Here is a 27,449-nt window from a genome sequence, read left to right as displayed (position 1 = left end):
AGCAGATAAAGGATGAGAACAAGTCATTACCAGCATTCTGAGAAGGGATACACTTTTACTGGAATACTTGTGCAAAAGAAATAACCCTATTCGGAGGAAACACAGCAGCTCCAGAGAAACTACAATAAGGTCTGAGCACCATGGTATTAAATGCTACAAAAGGCTGAGGGTGTATTCTAGAATTCAGTTCTAGCTTATCCACATAGTAAATGGGTGCTTTCTTAGCATAAGACAAGTGTCTTTGAATAACTCTATCCCCTCCTCAGCAAAAAAGAGAAAAGCAGAAGCTAATGACACAGCCAGAGCAGTTATGATCAAGTACTGCTTTCCTGACAGTAACTGTGTCCTGACTGGTCATTCTTTGTTGGACAGGCAAACTTTAGTTCCTCATATGAATGCTTTCTTGCAGCCCAATGCCTTTTAAAGATCTCTGCCCACAGACAGATAAATACAGGATTGCCTTGAATAATTTATTCAGGATTTTTCTTTTACTCAAACACAAACAACATGCACTTGCTTGCTCCAAAAGTGGTTTTTGTCAGCTCAACTCATTACAGCCTGATTGAAAAAAAAATACCTACAGTTGTCTATCTTTCATTTGCACAACTGGTATAACAAGCAAGTGCTACTATTGCTTTGAGATTCTAGCCTACATCAGCATAAAAACTGTGCTTTTTGGTAAAGATAGTAGTGGCTTGTTCTGTTATCAAATAGAAGCATTTCTTCAGATATCTTCAATTTTCAGTAAGTTGAAGGAAAGACTTTCCCTATCAGTAGGCAGCCAGTTACACAGGGTGCATGAAATGGCTCTTGTTCTCCCTTCAACCAAGTACATCAGGTAAGCTGAAGCATGGTCTTTCAAACAGAAGACTGCAGAGATCCTCATAACTTCACTGCTCTTGAAATCCAAGCTTCCCAATCCATCCCTAAAACAATTTTCTCATTCTTATTTTTGCACACAAATTCAGCTGGGTGTCAGCCTCTTCTCCTACTACAGGATAGGAAAAAAATCTGTCCCACTACAATTATGGCTCCTTTTCCCCACTCACTTCAGTAGGTACATTTCCAGAGGGAGAACTCCTAAATAGAGCTTGGTATTCTGGCTCTAAGGTCTTCTCTTGCTTGCAAGCAGCTAAAATGACAACCCTCAGCAAGTTACATTCACAAGATCAATTCATCTCCAAACAGGCTGTAAGAACAGCTGATGTGAACATTGCTAATTTTAGCCCTTCTACAAGGGCTAAAATTCTTCATTGTTTCCTGTGCTATTCCAGCTTTCATATCATGTCTCACTGGTCAGGCAGGACAAGTGGAAGCTCCCTCAAAAGCTACTGTGTTGTTTGGCACTAAGAAAATCAAAAGCCTTTCCATTATATCTCAGCTTCCCCTATCCTTTTTGTGCACCTTTGAGAAACTTCTTACTGGTTCAAAACCTCACAGTTCAGCACCACCGTTAGACCACACAGGTTCACTGCATTCATTTGACACACAACTCGAGCCTGATTACTGGTTAAACAGGGGTTTCTTCTGAATGGTATCCTGATCCCAACAGCCTTTGCCGGTCAAGCACAGGAACTGTCTCGCACGGGCAGTCTCATCAAGCATCAGACCCTGCTTCAGAGCTCAATTACTGTGTAGTTCAAGTGTATTCTAGTGCCAGCAATACAGCCTAGCAGTCACAGCACTTCATATTTTTATCCTGCAATATTGTGCAGTATGCACAATAAGAGCCCATTTAAATAACTGTACAATCTCAGCATACAGAAATATCTCGATTTTGGCATGTTTAAATTTGTTTGGGTACCAGCAGCACTGAAATTTTTAAACAAACTTTGCCAGGCAAAATGTCACATTGCATTTTTAACTGTCTGCCTAAGCAAATAGGAATTAAGGGTTAAGGGAACAACCAGAGAAACCACAACAGAATGAGGTACAAACTAACAGTGATGAACCTTGGCTTCCAAGGCTCAGAATCCTGTTTCACCATGGGAAAAGTACACTGAAAAATCTACCATACACTTCTAAAGATGTTAACATGTGGCATCTTTTATATACTGAGGTGCACATGAAGAGTTAAGATTTGTTAACTATCAGAACTTTCTAATAAAAGCTGTCAGGATTGACAAAAAAAAAAAAAACAATCAATAAAAATGGCTTAAGTAAAACCACCCTGTCCCTCCCTCTGCCATGAAACTTTAAGTGCTGCATGTGCCCAGAACAGCAGATTCAGGATAAAAAGATTTTAGTGTGCAAACTGTGAATGAATCACGACAGTCTCTGGTTTCTCATCCAGTATGGACAATGTACTGTTATTTGTGACAAACCTTGGCAGATTTTCTAACAGATTCTGTACCTATGTACAAATCTCCTTTTGAGATGCTACAAACTTGATAGTTTTCTAAGGACTTTTTTCCTGTTATTTATTTTACAAAGAACAAAATAAATTATGGAGTTGGAAATGGACGAAAGAAAACTAAGTTACAAAAGGAAACAAAAAAGCCTTGAAAGAAATAATGAGAAGAAAAGAGATGTTTAAAAACAAACTCCCAAATTCCACCCGACAAATTGCAGCCAAAAGAAAAGGGAAATGGGAAACAATACATGAAACTAAAAAGATTAAGGTACCAGTGCTTTAACAGAAATTGAAAATGAAAATTCCACAGAGTTTTCATTACCATTCCCAGAAGATTCCATGGTCAGCCACCACTTAATATGTTTATTTATTAGATAATGCTTTGGAAGTGGTTAATACAGTAATATTTTTCTACCATTCACATTAATATCAGTAGGAGGGAGCTGGGGGTGTTTAGTCTGGAGAAAAGGAGGCTCAAGGGGGACCTTACTGCTCTCTACAACTGCCTGAGAGTGCAGCCAGGTGGGGGTCAGCCTCTTCTTCCAGGTAACAAGACACAGGAGAAGAGCAAGTGACCTCAAGTTTCACCAGGACAGGCTTAGATTGGATATTAGGAAGAACTTATTCACTGAAAGGATTGTGAAGCATGGGAACAGGCTGCTCAGGGAAGTGGTAGAATCACCAGCCCTGCAAGTGCTCAAAAAACATGTGGATGTGGGACCTGAGGACAAGGTTTAGTGTTGAGCACAGTGGTGCTGGGTTAACTGCTGGACTCTATGTTCTTAGAGGTCTTTCTCAACCTTCACAGTTCTGTAATTGTAACTTCTTACTTTGGTAGTGTATGAAACACATCTGCCTCCAGTGAATTTCAAGAGTAACCAAAAAGCTCCTAAAGAATGAAAAGCCATTTTCTGCCTAAAACAAAACACACAAAGTTCTTTGATGTGGATTAGGGATCTTGAAAGAGACATTTTGGTTTTAAGAAAGAAACCCCAGATGTAGAATAGTAGAAAACGTCTTACCTCCCCATTTTCAAATGTGATTTCTCGAACTAGTGGTACACATTTATCTTGTGTCCATGCATAAATCAAATCAAAATTGGTTAGTGAGCCCAAATACACCATATCTGGAGCATTTTCCTGTTGAAAAGAAAAATACAATAGGATGAGAAACAGGAAAAATGACATTGCTGCCTACAAAGATTACCTACTCAACATAAGATAATAATATTCATATAAATATTGAAAACAAATCTTATACCAGTATTCAACCTTGTGCATGCAAGATTTCTATTAACTATATGATAAAAGTACAAATGGAAAATAAGTATTATATATGATAATTTATGCAGTCAACTCCATTTTATAAGAATTTATAAACAATGGGAGATACTTGGTTTCCAAATTAGGGATCCTTAAGTAAGGGCTAGCTAGATTTCTGCTTTCTGCTAGGCTGAGAAATAATATCTCCAGACCTAAACTAAATGCAGACAGTGAGCTGCTTCATGCTGATAGTTACAAAGACTCATCAAAACCTCCTCAATGTCCTACAGGACTTGAAACTGGTATTTTACATTTGCTTTGCCAAAGAGATATGAATAAATAATAATTTTTCTTTATTTGCTAGTAGTTTTAACTTGTAATTCAGTGCTAGCAGTCTTTAATTTAATTACAATTTTGGTTAATATGAAATGAAGCGTGACTTCGCAAGCTGTGACCACGATTAACCACACCTTAATTCAGAAATGCCATATAAATTAGGTAACTTAATACGTTCTGTTGTTGGAAAAAAATAAAAATGCTTTGAAACTCCCTTCCCCCTCAAGTCTATCTGCATCTATTTCCTCTTTTGTAAGCAGCTCTTTTCATACAGTACATTTCAGAAAGGAGCAGATTTTTAGATTGTATGTCTCTACATAGCAATTCTTGCAGATTTTCTTCCATACTGAATATTTTTTTCCAGTAAAACTATGTTTATGAGAGTTTGTTAACCTGTAGGTAATTTTATTAATTTTTTTTTTCTTTTAATTAACAGAAGAACTCAACCTTTGTGGACTAAGGCATACAAGACAGTTAATAGTCAGAAAAATACACAGTAATTGCCACTTGCTTTGAAAAACATGAAGCGTACCAGCTTCACAGATTTTAAAGAGTTCTGCAGAACACACAGATCTATACACATGATATGTTGACTGTGTTTCTCAGGAAAAAAAAAAAGATTAATTTTTAGGACATTAATATTTCAAATAATAGGTTTAGGTTCTGTGAATTAACTGTTAAAATGTGAGACTGAACTTTTTCCCTAACTCAGAAACACTAATTTCTATGATCCTATTCTTCACACTATTTAGCGATGAAATAAAACTAAGATCTGAGACGCAGTAACATACTAAATGATCTGAGACGCAGTAACATACTAAATGATCTGAATACAGTCTCCATTTATTTACATATAATCACAACAATCAAAATAAAATACATAGTTACACTTACCCCTGGTGGCTTGTAGATTACATTGTCTCCGCTAAATCTCTCTGCTTTTGAAATAGCCCTACAACAAACCAATCAGTAAGCATGTCTTGGTACAGACAAATAAAATAACTGAGATACCAAAAATCATATTTTAATTTTCTATCCTTTCCTTGCTTCTTTTTTTTCTCCCTTCACAATTTGAGAATTAAAATCCTTCCCCTTTAAAGTAAACTGTAGAGTGACTCCATATAAACTTTGTCTGCCTGGATAAGAGGGCATTAAGAAACAGCAAGATGCACCCTTAAGATCAGAAGTCTGAACTGAAGGCATCAAAGTGACAAGTGATAAATGCCAGGACAATTTTAGGTAAAGACCATAAGAGAATTAAAAAAAAAAACATTGAAGAAATAAAGAGAAAGGTGGATTCATTTACTCTCCCTGTTCCACAGTTTACACTAAGAATTTACATCGCCTCTACCCTTACAGAGAAAGGCTTTATAGGCACAAGCAATGAGAAAACAGATGGCAAGTGACCCCCCACTGTCCATTTTACCCTCAGAACACATCTGGAGAGAAGACACAGCATGCAGTTTCTAGCCACTGATGATAGGTGTGTACCTCTAAGACATACAGTTCCTACTTGGTATTCACCTTACTACCTCACCTTGGTAAGTTCCTCTCTTGCCTTTAGAATATTTTACCCCCAATCACAGCAAAGTGCCCTGAAAGCTGCTAGTTTGTACCCCAAAATTATCATCTCTTATTCATGCAAGTTGGAACAGCTGTGCATCCAATGGAGGAGACAGCAAAGAAAGAGAAGTCAAATTATCTGAATTTATCACACTGCAAAATGAGCTAATATTCCAGGAGTCTGAACAATTTTGAGTGCCAAGAAAAATACAGACATCATAAGGCTTAGCTCAAAGTACCTATGTTTTCTTTTGATCCAATTATCCTTTTCTTTTCACATACAAAAGGTGCCTTGCAGAGTTGTTACAACACCAATATTTGCATCAGTTTAGAGATGTGTATTTTAAAATGCATTTTTGTATTCCCAACATGACTCTCCCCATAATGTGAAATGAGGCTTCCTAGTGATAATCATCACTGAGGTAAATCACTTGCATCCCAAATAAGCCTTCATAAAATAAGGAAGTGAAGCCATAGAGGCCACCTGCCCAACCACTGCTTACTAAGCTGATGATAATCTATAATGAAATATATGCTCTAGGGTAACCCTGTGGTAGAACCCAAAATATCCTCTTCTGTGTTCTTCCACTCCAGTAGCTGCAGCTATGACTGATTTTTTTTTTTTTTTTCAGATAACTCAAATAAAGCAGGGACATGATGTGAAAATCCCAAATGCCTGAAGATACACCTTTTTAAAACAACTACTAAAATGGAAACGTTCCAGTTGGGGTTTTGTCTTTTTTTGAAGCAGTAATGTACAAGGTGAATCTCTGAAAAGCGCACAAGCCCCCCACCCTCCCCTGACATATTTACTTGCTAATGTAAAATTAAAACAGTTCCTAGATTTATCACTTTCTTGCATGTTACTTACATTCTACTTACAGTTCATCATAGCCTTTTTAGATAAAAGTATTTTTGGCTTTTTTTCCCCCTATTCAACATTCTCTTCCATGTTCACAAACATTACAGATTCATTCCTCTCTACTTCTAAAATCTACTTCTAGCAATCTCTTCATCAGATTCTTCACCTATCTCCTCTTGCTTACAAGTCTTCTTTCAATAATCTTGTTCTGTGGTCACTTCAGATCTTAATAGAACTGTAAGGACCAGTTGATTTAAGAATAGTTTTAAGCATGAAAATCATCTGCAACTGAGTACTATTAACAGAGTTTTTAAGTAAGGTATTACAACTACCTAAAGCCAGAATAATTTTGGCATAGTGGGAGAGTTCTGCCTTGACAGAAGTTAGTCAAGTAACTATTTTTCTCCTGTCAAATTGATTATTTTATTTTAGCTTAAAGGAAAGTTGAACGTGACCACTCAGGTAACCTCCCCAAACCATGTAGCTGTTTGGACCATGAACTCTGTCCATAGCAAAAGTCCTTTCCAGAGGCTGCTAGGATGCTCCGTCAGAAGAGTTCAATGCCAGCTCCCCATGGAGAATTTTGCTATGTATAATCTGAATAAAAAACACTGATCTGTAGCCAGCATCTCCCTTGGAAGTCTTTTCACATACAATTTTTTAGGAAGCTGAAGAGCCCCAGCTACTGAGATGAAAACATTTAGTTCCCAAGGTTGCTGTTGGGAAGACTGCACTTTAAAACACTAACAGCTCCAGGCTAGAAAGGGAATGGGTGTCTGGAGATAAGAATAATGATAAACCTGTGTGCAATCTGTATTTACAGGGGCAGGTTATGAATAATCAAACTCTGATCCATTCCACTATGTCTGCTTATTGCTAATATCTGAACAAAAAGTAAAAATAAACCCCCTATAGTACCTACTTCAAGAACAGTGCCCAAAAACCAAGCGCTAACAGAGTGGTGGGAAACTACTTCTCATTATATGCAATTGACAAACAGCAAACCAAAGATGAACAGACTCAAAATGCAGGAGAGTGGATGCCAAAAGTAGTGCTATCTTACTAATATTTTTTAAGTTATTTCTGAAAGACTGGGAAGTTGAATGAGGGGCAAAAATTAATTAAAAATTCTAATAGAAGCTCAGACTGGCTGTGCTAAGAACAAGGACGGATGCACCCATCAGCAAACACTTGAGATAACGGCACTCACTGGGGATAAGACCGACAGACCACAGATTTACAAGTCATGGCCAGGGCTGCTTACACAGTCACAGCCTTATCTAACTGAGGACTGAAGGAAGAGAAAACCACTCCTGCACATTGCAAACACTCTCTCCCACCCCCAAACTATTTTTAGAGACATATTGGAAGAGGCATCAGTGACTGACAACAGGTTTTGTTTGAACAGATGAAACATTTTCTACCTTGATACATCCTCTCAGTTTCTCTGCTATTCTCCACTACATCCAATTAAAAGAACTCCTGAGGCAACTCTGTGCAGCATAAAATCTAGCATAACCCACACAAATTCCAGATTTTGCAACTGTGGGTAGACTGGAAGCCACTACAATCACATTAATGCCCAATCACTTCAAATTGGGCAGTGCTGGCACATTAAACACTGCAGAATGAATCTAGATTTTTATTTTATTATGCTACTTAAAAAGGGAATCACTCTCAGTCTATTCTTCTGCTGAATATTTTGAAATATCACTGTAAATCTGTACAAGGAGAAATCTGAATTCCTGTAGGTTTTTCTTCTAGACTTAAACTGTGTAGCTCACCAATGCAATTTTCTTTCTAAGTCTTACACTGTGCAGTGACATAAAACTTGCATGACAAAGGCCTAGGAATAGAAATTAGGTATTTTGGAACAAAGTCTGCTCCCCTAACACCAAGAGGAAATGAGTAAGCAACTACATTCCTTACACAGGGAAAAAAAAAAAAAAGGAAATAATGAAAAAAACCCTCTCCCTCTAATAATGCAGGTTTTTGGAGGGGGGACACAAATGTCTACCATTCCTCCCACCCAAAGCTCCTCAGGTACATTTAAACTATACTGACAAAGAATGGTAAAAAAAGAAAAAGAAAGTAAAAAATACAAGATGAATTTCACAGCAAACATTAAGGCTAGGAAGAATTTTGTACTTCTATCCCCTCAGTGTATTTTTCTATTAAGGTTTAGTCTCTTCAGTTATGCCACACTGAAAATAATAAAGAAGTCTATTTAATTAAATTATATAGACCTCATTAACAGAATTTCAATAATAAAGTCACAAAATCAAGAATTTTCAAACTTACCCAAAGGCAGAGAGGAACACACAATCATCATGCAAAATATTCGCTACTCTTTCAAAGGTTCTGTAATTATCAGAGTCCTTTTGCTCAAAGTACCCAATAATATTTCTTCTGCTGCGCTGTAAAAACAAAGGTTGAATTATAACTTGCATCAAATTATCAAAAACTGTCATTACTCCTTACAGATATCAAATACAGAGATGCCATTCATTCAACAGTCAGATGCAGAAATTATTTCTTTTTCGCTTTTTCAATATTCAGAGGAATCCTTCTGAGTATTTTTTGGTGAGGAATATTAAAAGTATCTTGTCAAATACAACATATGATTCTTTTCAAATTTTTAAAAGCAAGATAAATAACTTAGTAGTGGAGTGAATGCAGCTCAAAGTGACTACACTGGACTAATTTGTAATACTGCAAATGATCCAGTTTTCCACTCAATTTATAAAAACCACAAGGTACTGAACATTCCGCAGTTTAACATTGAAAAAAAAAGTCCCAAGAAGGAATAAAATTGAAACACTTACATCAAGAGAACTAATTTCTTCCAAATCCTGGACCTCCCGAATAGGGTTACTTTTCTGCTGCCTGATGTAATCTGCTATTGCTGTCACAGATCTCTGGCCCCTGTATTCCCTCTTCATCATCATGCCATTCCGGAAGAGTTTCAGAGTTGGGTATTTGCTTATCCTGTACCTCTGAGCTATATCAGCTAAAAAAAAAATAAGAGAATGAAAACAAAGCCCTATAAATACAAAAATACACTGAACATGGTTTCTTATGCATGTATATGACTACCTGTATGTGGAATCTATGAACCAGCAGTTCTACATCTTTAAGCAACAAGAAGACAAAAAAATCCCAAAAAAACAAACAAGAAAACCCCCACCAAAAACAAACCCCCCAAAACCAAAAAACACCAAAACCTTTCACACCTATATTCCTCCCATGTACTGATCTTCATAAAGAAAAAAAATTACCAAAATCTGCTCTAAGCAAAGACTCAACTTTGTTGTATATACTAATTTAGTACACTTACTACAAACAATTAGGAAGGCAAATTTAAGGGCATAGCAAGAACATGAGAATTTTCAAAGCTTGCCAATCTCAGTTAATTAAGCCACTTGAGAAAATGTTAATAAAATAAATAATCTATTTTTCTTTAAACTTATGATTTTCATCTCAGTTGCAATGCTGGAAATATAACTGTCAAGTCTAAAATGTTTGAATATGTAAACCTTGGGCAAAGTATTTTTTGAAGGCTGTGAAGGCCAGAAGACTGCTGTTAAAGTTCCAAGATGTTCAGGTTTTGAACAAACACAAAATTCCAGGTTTCTAAATTAAGGCAAACACCTCTCTAGTCAACTAGTATCATCATTCCCTTCAAGACAGGTCTTCATTCACATTTATAGATGTAGTCCAGTCTTCTTCTAGGCTTGGACCACACAGAGATTCACACAACAAAGTAACATGTATTGACATTAATCTAGGACAAGAGCACTAGCTCTTTTCATATTTATGGAACAGGTCAGTTATTTATTTGTTCACAAGACTTACAAATGTAAAAGAATAAAAACAGAAAGAGGTTTTACAGGAGAATTAGAAGAGCAGCAAAGAAGAAAGCTAAGCAGAAGCAATACAGTCCAGTTTCCCACACATGTGCATCCTGTGCCCCTTAACTTCAACCACTACTAAGGCACTAATGTTGTTCTTCACTGCACCCCACCAGAGTCCTTAGCAGGCCCCTTTGTCCCTCTTCCACTTTGCTAAATCACTGGGACACAGCAAACTGCAACAGAAGTTGCAGCTAGCTCCCAGCCACACATTGATGGGCAAGCTTACACATAACCAGCAAGTGATTCATGGCACACTGAGCAAGATCCAGCTGCCTTGTGTTTTTACAGCAGCCTTTGCTATGGTGTAGAAATTGGGTTTGTGCATCTCCAATACTCAGCAACTGCTTTAATCAAAATTTTTAAGTATTTAATAGCTTTGAATGCTCTTCCCCCTTTCAGATGTGGCTGAAGTCCAGGAAAGAACTTCACAATTTTATGAGGAGGAACTGAAGAAATGAGGTAACCATATATACTTTGGGTTCTTAGGAAAGAAAGAATAAAAACAAACAGTAGAGACAAAGTATGTAATGTCAGACAGATTCTCACTTTCCTATGGCTTTTGCTTTGCTTAATGATTCCCTCCTGTTCACTCGTCCCCTGGAAATAAATCTAGAAAAAAAGAAAATCTCACAGACCATGTGAAAACTGTTTATCTTCTTTTACAGAATGGAATGCAGTTTACCTATATCTCTGGACCTAATTTCAACCAAATACCCCCCAAATATGAACACCTTCCCCAAGCTACTCAACCATTTGAGGAGATTCGTTCCTTAGTCAACCACACCCACCAAACCTCCCCTTCTTTTCTCTGTCAAGGAAAGACAGAGGTGGTGAATTCAGCAAACTGATTGATCCTTTGGAGACAGAGACATTTCGACAGAGAGAGGAAGGCATTGCAAGGGTGGCCTGCACACATGTCCTCACTTCTTTTCATGGACTCCTTACAAGCCACAGGATACTCTTCAGCTGACCTGGATTAGCTCACACCAGGAAGGCAACCAAATGGGGTCCATGAGCACGTGGCACAATACTGAATGATGTGAGAACAAATCCACTCTGACAAAAATGTCCTTTCTCAGTCATATATTTACCACAAAGCAGATTTGCTTTCTATCTTACACTTACTCTTTTTTTAAGAGAATGGAGAAGTCTGAATTCCATGCTGCCTGGAGAGCTCTCAGTGAAACCATCAGTAATTTCAATTGCTGCTACAACAATACTAATCCTACTTGCAGCTTTAGTTACTGAAAACAGTCTCTGTACCAGTTGCACAGCTTAGATGAGTCTGAGAAGTGAAAACAAAATGTGCATAGCAAAGGAATAAGAACCAGGTCTACTCCACAAAAATGTTCTTTAACATCTCCCAAGTAAACTTCAAAACTTAGCCCAGTTCCTAAAAAGTTTTGCATCACTATAAAATACCACAGAATTCAATCTATCAATTTTGACTAAGAGGCCTTGACTTGTTTCCTAAATATCCCAGAAGTGCATTTCTTAATGCTCTAATTACAGTTAAAATTAAGGTAAAACATTTTATGTCCTAAGTGAAGAGTACTTTTATTTCAAATTCATACAAATTTCTCCAGGGAGGATGCCAATATATTCAACATTAATGAACACCAGATTAATAATGTTTTCTTCCCTTAAACTCTACCACGTTTTAGTTAAAGTACATAAGAGCTGCCAGCAAGGAGGTGGCAAGTACAGCAGAGGAGGAATCACTTTATATTTGCTTGGTAGAAGACAAACAACATCTGCAAGCCAGGCATTTGCTGCCCTTCTCCCCTGCTGACAGAAGGACCTTTGGTCTGACAGTACATGAGCCAATCCAACCTTGACCAGGTCTGATAAGGGACGAGGAGCACAGCTGTCAAGGCTCCACAGAAACACAATGAGATTAACCACTCCTCCTGTTATAGAGCTGCACTGCAAGACAGCACCACACCACACCACACAATTTTTTGTCTCACAACATGGACTTTTCTCTCACATTATTTCCACAGCTGTAGAAGGATGCAAGGGTTGAAGAATGGGCATTCAGGGGGTCATGCAGGCTCTCCAAGATGGAGATTGCAGTACCTAAGGAAGTGGATCTTCATCAAGGGCTGAAGTTGTGTAAAAAAATTAATGGTAATACATGCCCATTGTCAAAGCTGAATTCAAACATTATTTCATAAGTCAGTACTTGCATGATCTTTACAAATTACATTGAGATTCCATGAATGCTGGTATTTGAACTAACACAGAGAAATGACACTCCTACACAAGTAAGTATTTGAAAACCATCTTTTTACAAAAAATAAAATGCAAGTACATGAAAAATTGTTTGAATTAATTCAAAAGTCAAATAGAGTAAACCTTAAATGCTTCATTAAGCCCTGGCATTTGATACAGGTAGAGTTAGCACAAGCAGTGCAACTACAAAATTATATTCCTTTTAAAATTGGAAATACACAATGCAAATACATGGAATATTGCTTGAGCTCATTCACAGATTGCATTAGTTATAGTAAATCCTAAATTAAATTTTAAAATATTTCCTGACATTCCCACTGCCCATTTTCTGATGAAAAGAGGTATTTGAAACAGACAAGGGCAACCCACCTAAAAAAAACCTCCCAACTACAACTTTTTTTTTCTTCAGATATGAAGGTACCTAAAAGGAATAAACCTTGTGTTTGTATTTTGCTGAATTAATAATTAAATCACAAATCCAGTTTTTGTGCTACCAGAATAGTTTCACATTAGTTATGATAGGAAGCTACCGACACACTCCATCATCTTTTCTTCTACAAATCAGAAGCTTTGAGCAACAGCAATGACTGTTGAATTCAGATGATTCCTCCCCATTTTGCACATTTACCTGTTGACATGCAACCATTTCCAAGCTACCTAGACTTTTTTCCATTATTCATTCTGCCAACTCCAAATGGAATATCTTACAGTCATGTAGTTCTCTTCAGAGATGCACTGTACTGATTGATACTTCTCCTGAGCAAAGCTCTGTCTTACAACAGGGAAGGGACAGCAGCTCTTGTTTTGAAACAAACTTTTATGTGAAACCTGACATCTACACTGGTATTTTTCTCCCACGCCACCTTCTGAGCAAGATCCTCTAAGAAAGCAGGCTTTGTGAGCTATCATTTGTGACCTGTATCTTTATAATATCTCTTGTATTGTCACCCATTTTGCCGTTGTCAGAGCATTGTGTGTTCCCCTATTCAAAGGAATGCCAAAGCCGACTTTTTGGGGTGTCTCAGGTTTTTCTCATGGTGTGTACACACACTACCCAAGCTACAGCTTCAAGCAAGCACACAGCCAGTGACTTGTTTCTCAGAATGCTTCAGACTCCACCATTCTAGATTAACACCACAACACACTACCCAAAGTTCAGCTAGCAAGGTATCAGATCGTGTCACCAAGAATCTCAATTCCATAGCCACCAAGCTGAAATTAAATGTACAATGAATAATGTGCTGAAAAACTATATTGAAGGAGGCTCCCACCCACAATGTAGCTAGGAAGGTCCTTCCCAGTGAAGGACCAGCAATATTTACAAGGGTCACTATTAACTCAGTACACTGTTCTAGTTTTTCATGGCCATAATTCACACTATGACTAAACAAATATTTAGATTTTAAGTCTACAGGACTGGTTCTCAAAAAACGTGTCTCGTAGGATTCGAACAATACTGATAATTATCCTAAATGCCTACCTCATCATATAAGGCACCACCTGAAGAATTCACATGCTGAACAGGGGACTATAAGAGCCTGAAAAGTTATCTGAAAGAAAATCAGTTTCAAAACTTGAACCCTGTAAAAATAACTTCTGAAAATACTCAAATGTCCCTTTTTCTAGAGAAGAAGAGGGTGGTGTTTTCATGTAGTCTGAGGAAGAGCTAACACAAACACAAGGTACTGCATTTCCTAACTGTGGTGTTGCATGATGGTTGTAGGAGTTGCACAACTACATATAGAGAGAGCTTGAATTTTCTGGATCCAACACTAAGCTTTATTTTGTGTGTCAAATCATCTTAACTCTTCCTTACCTTTCTGCAATATCTTCCACCTCAAAAATAATAAATTCTTTCAGCTGTATGTTTGAAGCTGGAATGACTAAATGAGTATTCTGTTTGCTCACTTGAAATCAGTCAACATCTTTTGAAGTCCCTCAGGCTACCCACCAGGGCATGCTACAGATGACAAATGAAATCTGTCTTTGATAGGTACTTTTTACTTTCATAATATACCATAAATTCTCCCCAGTTAAACTACTGCTCTTGTGACACTTGCAAGAAATCATAAGCCCTGGTGGAATACTCAGAAGAAGCAGAATTAGAAAGAAACTTGGGAAACCATCTAAACTAGGCATACTGCTCTAGTGATTGTGACACTGGTGACTTGTATGATGGACCAAAACAGGTAGAAGGAAAACAATCAATATTCTGTATCAAACTCTAACAGCAAATTTAAACCACCTTCTGCTGCAAAGGAGCATTCACAACAGCCATGCCTGCTCTAAGCAGGGCCTCATCAGTAGGCATCCCATAACCTTCTCTGACAGACTAATAAAATGGCTCTCCTGAGGAGTGCCATCAACAACCTCTCCAAATCACTTACACTTTTTATTTTATCCAAAAATAACTCTCTCAGACTGATTTTTTTTTCCAAGCAAAGTAACAAGAATGCAATGAAATCCTCATACCTGTTTAGAGTTTCATTTAGGGTTCCCTTATGAACTTCCAAATTTGTTATCATTGAGTTCTTTCGCTTACCAAAGGCACAGTAGCAACATAATCTCATCTCTGCAGACTAACATTAGCAACATGAGCACACATTGCAGGAACACAGAGAGAGCAGCAGCTCACAAAACTGAGGGAAAATACCATTCCCAGACACATTTTGAATGGAAGAACAACAGTTCCCTAAACAGTCTGCCCAGCAAAGCATCTCCTTACATACCCCCAGTGAGAAATTGATTTATGTTTGGAGGCACAAAGATCTATTCAAACTAGCTACTATTTTTTATTTAACTCAGAAACCAAAGGAAATCATGGTGCAGTAAAATCAAACCCCCAATATTCTATACCACAGCTCCCAATGTTGAATTTAGAGAAACTGTCCAAAACATAAACTCTCACCCAGAGAAACATGAGTTCTAGATTGCAATATTCACTCGCAATAGGAAATCTATTGCACCGAGTTTCCAACACCCCTGCTTAACACAAATGATTAAAAAAGCAAGGGAAAAAAACCCCCAAAAAACCCAAATAAACAAAAAACCCAAACTATGAAACAAAACCTTCCTAATAATGCCTATGCAGTAGGATCTTCTGTAATTTTATAAGGAAGATCACTTTTACTAGGCATTATACTTAGATGAGAGGAGTCTAATATTTAATTACTAAATTGAATTACTGAATCACTAAATTGAACGTATCAAAACCAAAGATTTTTAACAAGATAGAGTGTAGCAGAACTCGGATATTTTTAAGTTATAAAAGGATGTGGTCTTGGAAATAAAAAGAGTATCTGCTTCAGATTCACCTTTGGTGTGTTATACACCAGCTTAAACACAGCCTGGTGATTTTACCAACACATTTCAGGTATAATTATCTTCCACAATATTATAAACTAGTGTAAAATATAGCACCATACAGAGGCTTAATATAGAGTTAATATGTATACTTACAAAGTTAATAACTATATCATTAACTATATAGTTAATATAGTTATAATATGTGTAAGGTACTCTATCACTTTCCAGAAAAACATCTTTATCTTGGCTATAAGAGCAGACAGAATGATGGTTTTGTCATTAGGCATCAAACATTTGGCAGTACATCAATAATTCTCTTTAATTTGCTTTACCCTCAGAAGCTGGTGGGAGCTGTTGGGCCCTGCAGTGTGCTTCAATAATAGTGCATTAAATAGAAAGTATCTATGCCTGAGTGACCATCCTGAAAGCTGTTTTTGAGTGGCCAGAAATCAGCTATTTAGATTCCCTACAGAGTCTTGGCCTCAAAAAGAACCAGATCATTTGTAATGCAAATAATCCACCATCTCTAGAACACCATTCTAATAGTGAATTACTAGTGGTATGAAATCTACATTTGGTGGCATAACAAATCACCAAAATATTGACATAAAACCTCTAGTGTTGCTAAAATATGTAAACACATACAAAAATATAAAGCTTGAGTAAAAAATCCCAAGCTGCTAGCAATCTTGACACCAGCATTCAGCAAAATACTACAGCAGGCCCAACCTTGATAATACATTAATATCCGATTTCTTACTAAAAAGCTGCTATTGTACACGTTAAAATCCAAGTTAAAATACCTAAAACTTTCAGCCATGCCCAATAACTGTGTGCCATGAAATGTACCATTGTTTAAAACCCAGCAAATAAATACTAGAAAAAAGGAATGCCATGCACAACTTTGCTACTTCAATTCAAAAAGGCAATGTAAATTGCCTGTCATTAAAGGATTTTATTTTTAATTCTCACATTTTGTATCTTCTGCAAAAGCAGCCATGCTCACTTACTTAAATTAAGGACAAAAATAGTAAATCCAGAGAACTAACGGTATTCCAGAAATAAAAAGAAAAATTAAAACTCCTGTCTACCTCCTACTACTTAGCCCATTACAAGTACTCTCAGGAGAGGGATGACAATCTCTTCTGTATCATCTCCTCCTCTTAGCTCTCTGTAACAATCACAAACTACTTTAATTCAAAGAGCATATGAGAGGATTAAGTAATACACTTTTAAAGTGTTTCCAGCACTTGGTGAGAGGCAAAAAAATTACTTTCTTAACTATAACTGCTAAGACGAGAATGTCTCATAGCTAAACACCGGGCATCCAGCAGCCCAGACTCTCTGAGTTATTCAAGCAACTGAAGCTATAGCAACCAAAGTAAGGACTTCAGCAGTTAATTTAAACCTTAAGAATAAAATGCAACAACACAGGCTGATTTTACTATGGTCTTTAGTGAGAACTTTCTATAAAGTTGTTGTTATCTTGACATGAAAAGATGAGCCAATTTCCAGTGATGCTTGTTCTTAAAAATTAACAGTTTTGTAAAGCCCAAATAGTATAATCAGTACTGATTAAACTGAATTTCTGCTGTTAATATTCTTTGGGTATCACAAGCCACTGTAAAGAAATTATTCTTAGAAAGGCTGTTCTCCAAGAAGCATAAAACAATACAGCTGATCCAATAGTGTAATAAAAATCCTGGTACTATCCATTTGCCTTTCAATGTGCAGCAGATATTCCTCACATTTTACTTATTAAAGGATTTAAAAGGAACTTTAGGGATTAGTAACAGCATAAAGTAAGATTTTGCATATCATTTTCACGTATGGCTGGGGATGGGGAAAACCCAACCCAAATAGGCAACTGTTTTCTGGCATGTGTAACAACAGCAGAGCAAAGCTCTGATCCCTGCCTGGCTGTATGAAAGGAAATTTACAGCCCCCACCATGACTCCAAGGTGGAAGGAAGATCTGATCAGAACATATTCTTCATGCTAACAGTGGTAGGTTACCCCTTCCTCTTCTTGGTTGTGAAGACGTGCATCATTTGTTGCCATAGTGCTTCTCTGACACCTCAATGAGCCAATTCAATTTATAATCACAGCCCTTTTATCCTTATTAAATGAGATAGGCTGAACCGATTAAAAAAAAAGGATGTTAACGGATGCAACGAGAAAGAAATATTAGAAATTGCCCTGACAAATATGGAAGAAGAGGTTTGCTGATGTAATAAAAGCAACCCTGGGCTAAATAATGGGCCAACTACAGCTACACTTTGCACAGCTATTTAGCATATTTTTTAATACAATTACTAACTTGGTAGTAGGACAGCACAGAAAAACCTAAATCAGGATTTACTTACAATGCTGGTCACAGTCTACTCTAGCAAATACCACTTGATTCTTATCTGGATATTCTTCTTTGATTACATTAGAAGCTTCCTCAAAAATAGGATGCAGCATTTGGCTGAAGCGGCACCTGTAAATAGAACACAAAATCATGACTTCAAAATATCACTTTGAAATATTTCAATCTTTGAAGGAAAAAGAAAAAAATAGAAAAGAAAGAAAAGCCATTGGAAAATTCACATCTACCCGTAATTATCCCAGTAACTGACCAGATAAAAATCAGTTCAAAAGTAACTTGAATAAATCAGGTGTGGAAAAAAAGTAATTCTGAAAGAATCTTGAACATAGTTCAAGATATACTCCCCTGCTTTATCTCCCTAGGAAACACCATTAATCAATTATAAGCCTTTAGGAAATATACTCTATTCAGAAAGCATGTTATTCATTTTTTTCTACCTGAATTACTCCATGGAAAGTGATTTTAAAAATGTGGTAAAATAAGTTCCTTAGATTGTTGACATTGAAATATTCACCAACACCTTCAAGAAATATCACAGGTAATTTTCAAGTTGTAAGTATTATGTATTATATTATTGCTCAGATTTGGCAGAATTTGAGCAGACTGCTTTTACAGCAGTAAGAACAAAGAGAACCCTAAGGGTCCCTTCTTCCAGTAATGTCAGATTTTGAAACACATTCTCTCTTTCTGCCCACAGAAAAGGTGGTAGGATTGTAAAGATGCTTCAGTGGCTTTAGGGAGTTTAGGGTAACAGTAGTGCACAAGACCATTACTAATATGTCAATAAAATTATTTTATATTCTGTCCTTCCAAACATACGGCAGATTTTTAAATTGAAGATGCATAATGGCACTGTAGAAATCGTGAGAATGAGACTTGAAGGAGTAGACTTGCAATAAACCAGCCTGCACTGAAACCCACCTTAAACTTAACAGTGACAGACTGGGGATGTAGTTATGTCTGCAACAGCAAACATGTAAGTGAAGAGCAAGTCTTGCTCTCAAAATGCCAAGAGAGCTGAAGTCCACCTTCTGAAAAAACCTGACTCTGGCCAGCCCAGCTCAATGCTACACATTTGTGTAGCATGTATATGTAAACATGTATATGCTACAATGGCTTCCTATCCCTCATTCTTCTCCACCCTTAAAACAGAGAACTTCCATGACCAAAACTGATCTGTTCTCACTCAAAAGTCAATTTACATCACATACTGACAGTGTGCTATGTAGAGGGACAATTGCTGAATGCCTAAAAGTAATGATCATAATTAAGGTTGTAATGTTTTAAAACTATAACCTATTATAGTATGAACCTAGCAAGCAAAGACAGGAGAAGCAATTGGGACATAAACCCAGGAAAGAACTGGTTTGAAAGCAACAGACTACTGTATTTTCAATTAGAAAATTATAGCCAAACATGACAGTTTTCAAAAGACAGAAGCTTAAATATAAAAAAAGGAAAACAACTTGAATAACTTACCAATCAGCATAAAAATTAACTAAAGCAACATCTGCATTGTCTGAGAAGAAAAAGAAAAAGCCCAATGTCACATTGTGAGTCAAACTTCTCAGTTCTTTTATCTGAGATTATAAAAGTAGTGCAAAAAAACTACAAAAGCAAGTATTTCCAGATAATTCATCATAGAGCTTAGTCTGATTCCTAGAAAACTGCTGGGGTAAATATTATCTGAAATATAATCTATAACAAATGGGAAAGAGATGAAAGAGACCTTCAGTCAAGTGTTCTATTGACTTTATTGATATCTAAGACCAAAAAGAAAGTAGATACTTAAGGCATTAAAACACAAGTAATTAAGTGACACATGAGGTAAAAATTATTTCTGGATTTAAAAGTAAGGCCACATCCAGAAATTGAACTCTAGTAGCTCTTAAGCTCTAGCTGTATTAATCGTAAGTGTTAAAATCAGTTAAAAGCTGAAATCCTAACTATGTGGGGTAGAAGACTGATGAACAAGCAGCCTTTATGTGCAACTTGCTCTGGTTTGTCCTTACTTGTCTTATTTAACCTGGATACTCTGGCAAAAGATAGCAAAGAAATTTTCAGTCCTCAAAAATAGAAAAATGCTAAGGAACACTAAAAAAATGCAGTACTACAGGGATACATACAATGAGGTAATGAAATAATGTTCTTGTGCATTATTAAAAAAAAGTCATAAAAGCATAAATCTCCTCCCCAAAAATAAAGTATGATCTTTACAGAATATAATAATTAGCCATGCTTTAAACTGATTTTTGGTAGTAGTACTGGCCTAGACACTGAAAAAAACATTAAATACCTACTCAAACTACAGAATATCAACCACAGCTTTGTAAAGCAGAAATGCTGACAAAGCAGAAAATTGACAAAGTACAGAGCAGTTACATGTGAAGATAAGGATGCTGAAAGCCTGGAAAAGACAACATGCTGATAAAGACAACACTTGAGTAGGCTGGAGAACACCAATTTTGATTATAATTACAGTGTTAAGATTGTCATCATCAAGAGATGTAAGTGGTGAATAGGTAAATAACAAGCACTGAAAAGTTTAGGGTTACCTCCAATGCATAAAGTATTGCTTGAAAGTAATGGGATGAATTTTAAAAGCACTTACACTTAGCATATATTCCCTCTTGTGAATTACATTGTATAAAATAATTTTATATTTTCCATTGTAGAAAAGGTATTTACAAACAGCTCTCATATCACAAAGCAATCCCATAATATAGGGCAGATTCTAGTCCAGACCTTAATAAAGATTTTTTTCCTCATGGCTATATTTGAAACAATGTAATAACTTTTTCCTGCAAAAACAATCAGATACAGGCAAGGTGCATACTTCTCAGAGGGAAAGGCTTCAGACAAGAAGTATATATCTGTTTAAAGATTTCCATCTATGAGCCACCAGAATCCGGACAGTGCTTAACCTGAGGAAAGGCAGAGCTGAACAAGCAAGATACTTAAGGCCCATTACCATGGGTTTCACCTGCTGCTATTTTTGGGGGGAACTTTTAAAATGCCCTCTAGATTGGTTTTGGTTATGTAATCAAGCATTCCCTTCTGCAAACAAGATAACAGTTATTTTCTTAAGACACTTCAAATTCTCATTGCAATACATTAGTTCAGACAGCTAATTTCGACCACAGGCATTTCATACTTCTAAGCTGATTGCAATTCATATATTCAAAGCTAGGGTATGAATATTCATTTAACATCACTACAATATTCACACAGATAAGTAACTGCAGACATACAAAGAAAAAAATTATTCGAAATACTCACTTAAAATGTCATCTATATTTCCACTATCTAGACTTGTTATTTCACTTCTTGCTGGATTAAAAAGCCAAGACACCTAAAAAGAGAAAGCAAACCAGTAAGGTAAGTTACTTCTTTACTGCTGAAACATGTATGATTTTTAAGTGCTGTAGTTCAAAAGCTGGAGAAGAACAGTAAAAGAACTGTAATTCAGTCAATGTATTTCAGATAACGGCAGTACTACAAATATACAAATAAACTACAGATATACTTTCACATTTAAAGCAGAATTAGTTATTTCAATACAATTTTCCATTACGTAGCCAGAGATGTTTCAGGTAAATTTTGCACCTTTAAGAGTAACTTATATTCCTGTCTTCACTCTCAAGAAAGAAATGAAACCCCTTTTCAGCAACCTCACACAGCCCAGAAGCATGTGGGCACAGAGGTTTCACCCAAGACAAGTAATTCCTTCTGTCATTTATAGGACTTGTCTGGCTAAAAAGTTTCTCATTAAGTAAAGCCTCAATTGCCTGCATTTTTATTGCTGTTTTAGAAAACAATTTCAATACATCTAAGTCAACTAGTTACAGTCTTTTATCTCCTTCTGTATTTCCACTTGACACTGCTTCAGTCCCAGCATGCAATAGGATTATCAGACTATAAAAACCAGGACACCACATCAGCCAAATCGTTCAATTACAAAGCAACATTTATATTACTCCTCATGTAACTCTCATAGCAATACACGGTTTTATGGATGGACACTCATTTCAGTGCAACTAGCCCAGATCTTTTTTCCTAAAATGCAGTGGAAGAAATAGGAGGTAGAGTTCTATCCCAGGTAAGAGAGGCATCAGTGAATTACAATTTACTTTTGCTTTGAGAGAGACAAGCACGCTAATTTTTGAGTAGGATAATATAGATTCTTGTCTGGGATATGAATGTTTTCATCCTGAGAAAGCCAGTCAGAAAGTCATCACTTCTCTAAGCACAGTCAGGGCTTGGACCAGATGCTCTGCAGTAATGCCTTCACATCAATTTTCAATTGACGTATGGTTCCTCAACTGACAGAGGTAATAGGAAAGGAAAAGGAAGGTTTTCAGAAGAGAACTGACAAGAATGCACAGGTCAAGGAGTTGGCCAGAGACAAGAGATTCACAGAGACAACCTGCACTGAGATGCCACAGCACACAACATACATGCTATCAGTGTTCCCAGAGACTTATTTACTCCTTGAGGTGCAAAGGAAATCTGCCTATGGCTGAAGAGGCACCAAGGAAAAACACAGCTAAAATCATAAAGACCATCCAAATAAAACCACGTAGAGTAGCTGCATAGCAGGAACCAGTGATAGAACATTGACATTGCATTTATGGAAGAGCCTGAGACCTATCTTGAACCTATAGTAGGACCACGACTACAAAGAACAAGCTTCCAGGATATACCTGCCTTTGACACTGCTTACAATTTATCAAAAAACTAATTTAATGCCACACACCAAATTTCCTAATATGTATTACAAGTGTATATGAAATATTTGATTGAAAAAAAATTACCAAACTGGATCCCTGTTTTCCTTAAGATCAGCTAGAAACTTCTCCAGTGAGACACTATCAAGAGCTCTAAAACCATCACTGTAAATCACACACAGGTGAGATCTGCAGCAATCAACCATTTTCAATTCTTTCCCATTTGTGGATCACTAACCAGAAAAATTACTAACGTAGATCACTAATCATTTCCCAGTGAAGATACTAATTCTTTCACATTTCACATATGGAGGCCCTTGGGTAGCATATAAGTCTATCTTACACGACAGGCTGGAAACACACCAGCTGTTGGAATACAGAATACGTACCAGTGCTTCTCTCTTGTACCATTCTTAAATGCAAATCTAAGATTTGAGGTGGAGTTTGCACAGTCTTCCTGTGGCACTTCAACTGCCTGAGACAAGTGTCTGAACTGTGGTTCTAGGAGGACCGCAGAGAAACAAACCTAATGGTTGAGATGTGAGGTCCAGAGATTAAACAGGCAGTGTAACAACAAAATCTGCCAAAAAATTATGATTAAGCAAGCTATGCAATGCACAAGTTCCAGTAGGCTAGTGTTCAAGGAGCTCCTCTCAAGATGCTGGCAGCAAGAGGGTAGTGAGAAGCTACCTGTGTGGACCTGGATCCACACTGGCCAAATTATCCCCAGAGAAGTAACAGGTGATGGCAACCATTAGTGCAGACACCTCCCCATCACCCCTTCGGTGGTGCATGGGTCCATGGGTGCTGGTGACAGCTTCCATGGCGTTGCTGGGGGGAGGTTCTGGCAGTAGAAGTTATGTTTGTAGTGAGTAATGGATCAGGTCAGTGTGTGCTGGCACAGATTTTGTTGCACGTGCTGCTTTGTTGCAAATGTTAGGTTTGACCTAACTTGTGTACAACTGAAGCAATAGCTACAACTAACAATAAGTTGGAATATTGCTCTAGACAATAATGGATAGGGTATTTCAACAACAATTTTCTTGGCCATCATCTGATCCTACTGCAGGTGACTTTCCAAATTCAATGTTCTAAGGCTTCATCTGCCCTGAAAGGCCTCAAGAACCTCTGATCAACCTGAAGACCACAGAGTTACTTATCCTGCTTGTATCCTGCTGGACAAGGTTTGTTAACAGAGAAAATCCACACAAGCCTCTAGAAAGCAGGAACTTTTCAGCTGCTGCACACAAGCTCTGCATCACCATTCACACTTTGAAAAGAATTTCCGCAGTAGGTCTTGGTGTAACTATTTTCACAAGAGCTCAGCAGCAGCAGTTCATATTGTCTAAACAAACTGAATGGGTAAGATAACAATTTCTTAAACCTTCCTGGCTTCTCCTAGTATAACTTTCCAGTAGCAAGACAAATCTTATCTAGTAGGATAAGTTACACATAAATTAAACATAACATAGATAAGCATATTATTTGCAGTTGAGAAATAGGCTCTGTTACTTAGCAGATACAAATTCAATGGATCAGGAACTGCAGTCATATTTGTAGATTGCCACAATACACTTAAAATACATTTAACTTGCAATGCAAATATTTAACTGCACCATGAAAGCACAGGACTTAACTAACCAATGCAATCCTTTTCTAGACTGTGCTATATGTAGAAAAAAGGAATTAAAACTAATACTTCTTTATACCACAAATAAATTTTGTGGTTGCTTTCTTCACTCTTACTGTGGAAATGTGGTGCAAGCTGCATGTACTAAGACATTAACATCAAAACAAATATGCCAAACATCATCTTGTATTGAAGGTGAAAAACAAACTAACCAAGTACCCCATTGTCCCTTTATATTATAGTAGTGGAAAAACATTGAGACTGAGACACCTTTCCCCAAAAGTTGTACAAAATCTGAGATAACTGAAATACTTTTCCCACTAGAAGTATGAAAATTTCTGTTTTGTCAAATATATTCATAATCACGTTCTCAAACATTTTATACTGGCTAAATAATTCTGGGTGCCAAACTTTTAATAATAAGTAGATAGATCCAGAGAAAAAAAGCATTCCTTGAAGAAATGTCAATAAATATGCAAGATTCACTCCAGCTGAAGCTTTCATTAAGGTATAATGCCTGTAAGGAAGAAAACACCTCCTTTTGACCCAGTAATCTTGCTATCCCATGGGATACAAGAGGGTTTATGATATTACTACTATTAATATTTATCATGAAGGAATACAAATTTGTATTTAAATTTCTAAGAAGCTACACTGCTTTGAGAATATTTTCTGACCTTTTTAGCAGCCTGTGCTTGATACCCATGACCAGAAAACAAGATATTTTTGAGGAAATAATTTCTGAAAATCAGCTACACACTTTATAGCAGGTATTGAACATAAGTTCTGAAAAACATAGTGGCCAAGAGAAGTATTCAGAATTTTTCACTTTACATTCTACTGGCTCACAGCAGGACGTATGGATGATGTTCATATTTGTAACTGAAAGTAAAAAAAATAAATTTCAAACTGACATCACAAGATAGCTACAAACTCATTGAAGAAAGCATCTTGAAAAAATAATTCAAAAGGAAAATTGGTTACTTAAGCACACCTGAAAACAATTCACATTTCTGTACTTACATTGGATAAAATTAAGTAATTCTTATATTTCTAGTTTTTAAATGTTCAGACTGAAAATCTGAAGGTAAAACTAAGTAGTTATGAAATAAAAACATTTTAAAAAATAGAGCAGAATATGATATATAAAATACTTGAGTGAAGCTGCTCAAGTTAGATTAGGATGTTTATAATCTACTGGCAATATTTAACACTACAGAAAAATGACAAAACAAATGTAGACTGAAACAAGGGAATGCAGAAAGCTTTATGCACTTATAGAATATGTTGTTGGGAGAAAAAAATCAGGAACTGAACAATGCATTCACAAAGATAAAATTTAGCTCATATTGGGGGAGAGAAGAAGAGGAGATGACACATACTTTTACTCTTCTGGTCCTCAGAAATATTGTCAAATAAAGTAGGAACATCATGGCTCAGGTTCCTGGGAGTTTCTGAAGATAACAGTGGTCATGCATTTACTGGGAACTTTAATTAGTACAGAAATCTTAAGTGTTTTTGATTAAGATTTGGTCCTTAGCTGAAGTTAGTCAATGGCTTAGGGAGCCAGTACCAGTCACTTCTGAGGAACAACTATGAATTAGCTGAGATTTACTCTGATTGTTTCCAATGAAAAGACTTCAAAGCACTGCTGGAAAGCCAATATCATCCTCCCAAACATGCCATGCAATGCCACACAAGTATCCTCACACAAAACAAAATACCTGGACAGAACCTATTCAACTCATACCCAATGCTGAACCTCTGCCAGGTTTCACATCACTTTCCCAAAGAGGAAATAAAAGCACATCCAGTTTCCACTCACCTTCTGCTGATAGTATTGCTGCTCAATTGCCATTCCACACATCCAATTAATAAAGCCTGCCGGTTATTCAAGAGATTTATGTCAACCTTTTATCAACATTTTACCAGCACCAGTTAGTGTTCTTAGTTCTTTAATTGCTAACTGGAAAGGAGAGACAGACTCGTAGGTTTAATGGTATTTCTTTTTCAAGTTTATTATACTTTACATGCCACTTTCTTGCAGAAGATTTAAAAGTTTAAATGGACATAACCTTAAAATTGCAAGAAAAGAAAAAAAGAATCCAGGTCTGATGCATTCTAGTTCTTTGTGCCGTTATTTTTTAATGCACATAATGAAATAGAGGTCCTTATTTCCAAAGTAAACTACCTGTGGAATATAGAAAATGTATTCATGGAGCATTATGATTTCTAATTAATACTACCCCTGCAAGGCAATCAACAAGAACAGCTTTCATTTTCACTTGCTAAACTTTTCATTTACCTTTTTCTCCTGCTGGGAATTCCTAAAGGCACACAACTAAACTATCTTTCTCCTCTAACACAAAATCATTTTACATTTGGCAGCCAGGTCTAGCCCACACCTAATCCAGACTGACATGCTGAAGTTACTACCTGAAGTCCAAACCCCCAGGACCCTGCTGCTGACTGTCAGCCCCTGAGTACCTCTTTTTTTATGCATGCTGCTGATCTGAGGTCTGCATTAAACTCCTGGACAACAGGAAGCAGACGGGTTTACAGCCTGATGTAGGATGACACAAATTGAAAGCAATCCCAGAAGACAGCAATGCCAAAGCTGGCAAGACATTGTAAGAGCCCCTGAATTTTGGCTTCAGAAGCATCAATCAGGAACATCTTGCTGGCGGCATTCCCAGAAGGCCCATAATGAACCACAAAGTTCAGAGCAGAGAGAGGTAACAGTAAATAGAGAATGCTAAGGGAAAATAAAAAAAGAACATTATTCACCCTCTCAGTGAGAGGAGTTCAACTCTTAGTTGTCATCACTTGATTCCAGACTGTGCCCAAACATTTTCATAACTTAGACTGACAGCAGCCATCACTGATGAATA

The 27,449-nt window shown here is 36.9% G+C and overlaps 1 protein-coding gene across 1 annotated transcript in view; it reads right to left on the bottom strand.

The window, feature by feature from the left end:
- ERP44 (endoplasmic reticulum protein 44) overlaps window positions 1–27,449 on the bottom strand; it is a 48,645-nt gene that overhangs the window by 8,053 nt on the left and 13,143 nt on the right. The window contains exons 2-8 of the mRNA XM_014875155.2: window positions 21,481–21,553; window positions 19,681–19,720; window positions 18,197–18,312; window positions 9,202–9,386; window positions 8,678–8,793; window positions 4,846–4,903; window positions 3,376–3,492 (exon numbers count right to left, since the gene is read on the bottom strand). Coding sequence (XP_014730641.1) covers window positions 3,376–3,492; window positions 4,846–4,903; window positions 8,678–8,793; window positions 9,202–9,386; window positions 18,197–18,312; window positions 19,681–19,720; window positions 21,481–21,553 — 705 coding nt within the window. The remainder of the gene's footprint in view (window positions 1–3,375; window positions 3,493–4,845; window positions 4,904–8,677; window positions 8,794–9,201; window positions 9,387–18,196; window positions 18,313–19,680; window positions 19,721–21,480; window positions 21,554–27,449) is intronic.

This window comes from Sturnus vulgaris, chromosome 1 (assembly GCF_052056855.1).
Source record: "Sturnus vulgaris isolate bStuVul1 chromosome 1, bStuVul1.hap1, whole genome shotgun sequence".
NCBI classification, from domain to species: domain Eukaryota; kingdom Metazoa; phylum Chordata; class Aves; order Passeriformes; family Sturnidae; genus Sturnus; species Sturnus vulgaris.
Note: the sequence above shows the minus strand (reverse complement) of the source record. Positions and strands in the feature narration are given on the sequence as shown.